The following is a 1,429-nucleotide window of genomic DNA, read 5'->3' on the forward strand; positions in this document are numbered from 1 at the left end:
CCGGCACGGCTGCGCCCTTGGCGGCCAGCCCCGCGTACGCGCCGGCCTCCGGGGTCGCCTTGCTTGGAAGAGGGGCTGCGCTGGACGCCATAGCCCAGGGGTTCCGCGGGCACCAGCAACGGGGCTCTGTAGTGCGCGCCCCCGGGGCCCGCGAGGCCCATGCGGGCGGCCTCCCCGGCGGACCGCGTAGCCCTTGGGCGGGTGCGGACGACAAGGAGGCCCGACGCCGGCGAAGAGGAAGTCCGGGTAAGGGCGAGGCGCTTCCTCTAGGGCGGCGGGGCCCTCGAAAGCCGGCCCGGCCACCTGCGTGAAGGGCGGGAAAGGCTCGCCCGGTGCTTCGAAGCTCGGCCTCCGTGGCCCGGGGGCCGGCGCCAGGCCCTTCCCTGCGGGCAGAGACGGAGGCGGCGTTAGAGGGCCGTGGGCAGAAGGCCCCGCGTCGCCAGTCGGGTACCCTCCTCCCCGCGCCGCAGGAGCCCCGGCAGAGCCCCCCAGGGGAAGATGAAGCACCAGCGCCAGGGCTGCCCGCAGGGCTGGGGCTGGGGGATGAGCTGCCACACAGACCCCGAGATCCCAAGGGCCTGGACGTGGTGGCAGCAAGGCAATGCTTAAGGGCGTTCCTCAATCAAGAGAAGCGAAACGTGATGGGCAAATGTCCGTGTTCTCACTGTTTTCACTCCGTTTCTCAGTCAGTGCCTGAGACAGGTGGTTAAATTCACCCACAGTGAAAATACATTTTTCTGTTGTTCTTTTAATTGTGTCAATTTTGAGGATATGTAGTAGATAAATACATTTTTGAAATGTTATGCCTTCAAAAAGAAGAAAAGGGAAACCTGTGTTCTCAAGGAAGATACAATGTATTTAATACAAAGCCCTTGCAAGTTCCTCACTCAGCAGATGAACTGGGTTTATCCAAGGTCTCCAGGGAAAACTCCTTCTGGTCAATATCCTGAATCCCTTATTGCCCCCCCAGGGGCCTCAGGTCCCCCAAATGGCTCCATCTGCTCTACCCAGGAAGAGAAACACCCACTGACTAGCAGGCAGGGGTGCTGAGGCGACTGGCCCTCCCCAGGGGCAGGGGGTGCGGTGGAGGTGGGGGAAGGTTCCCTCCCTCCCCCGGGGTATGGTGGGGGTGGCTTTCCCACACCTGTGCCTGAGGCACCGTACTCTGGAGCCACCTGCCACCGTGCAGCTGGCTCTCCGAGCCCAGAGAGTGGGAAACAAGTGTGTTTTAGAATCAATGAAATAAGCCTCCCCTTAAGACTCCCCCACAAGTCCAGAAGAAAGAATCTGCTGAGTGGCCTAATTTTCATTCTGAATTTTCCCTTTCATAAACAGAACAACTCCACAAACCCCCAGGAAGGAAGGACCCAACTAAGTGTCAATCTGCCTCCACGCTGGGAGATAGGATGTTGGGCAGGGCAGGTTCAGT

General features: G+C 60.5%; 1 protein-coding gene across 1 annotated transcript in view; it reads right to left on the minus strand.

The window, feature by feature from the left end:
* LATS2 (large tumor suppressor kinase 2) overlaps positions 1-1,429 on the minus strand; it is a 24,782-nt gene that overhangs the window by 11,459 nt on the left and 11,894 nt on the right. The window contains 3 exon segments of the mRNA XM_010851243.1: positions 6-68; positions 70-182; positions 184-383. Of these exon segments, the coding sequence (XP_010849545.1) occupies positions 6-68; positions 70-182; positions 184-383 (376 nt within the window).

This window comes from Bison bison, unplaced genomic scaffold (genome assembly GCF_000754665.1).
Source record: "Bison bison bison isolate TAMUID 2011002044 unplaced genomic scaffold, Bison_UMD1.0 scf7180017864299, whole genome shotgun sequence".
Lineage (NCBI taxonomy): Eukaryota > Metazoa > Chordata > Mammalia > Artiodactyla > Bovidae > Bison > Bison bison.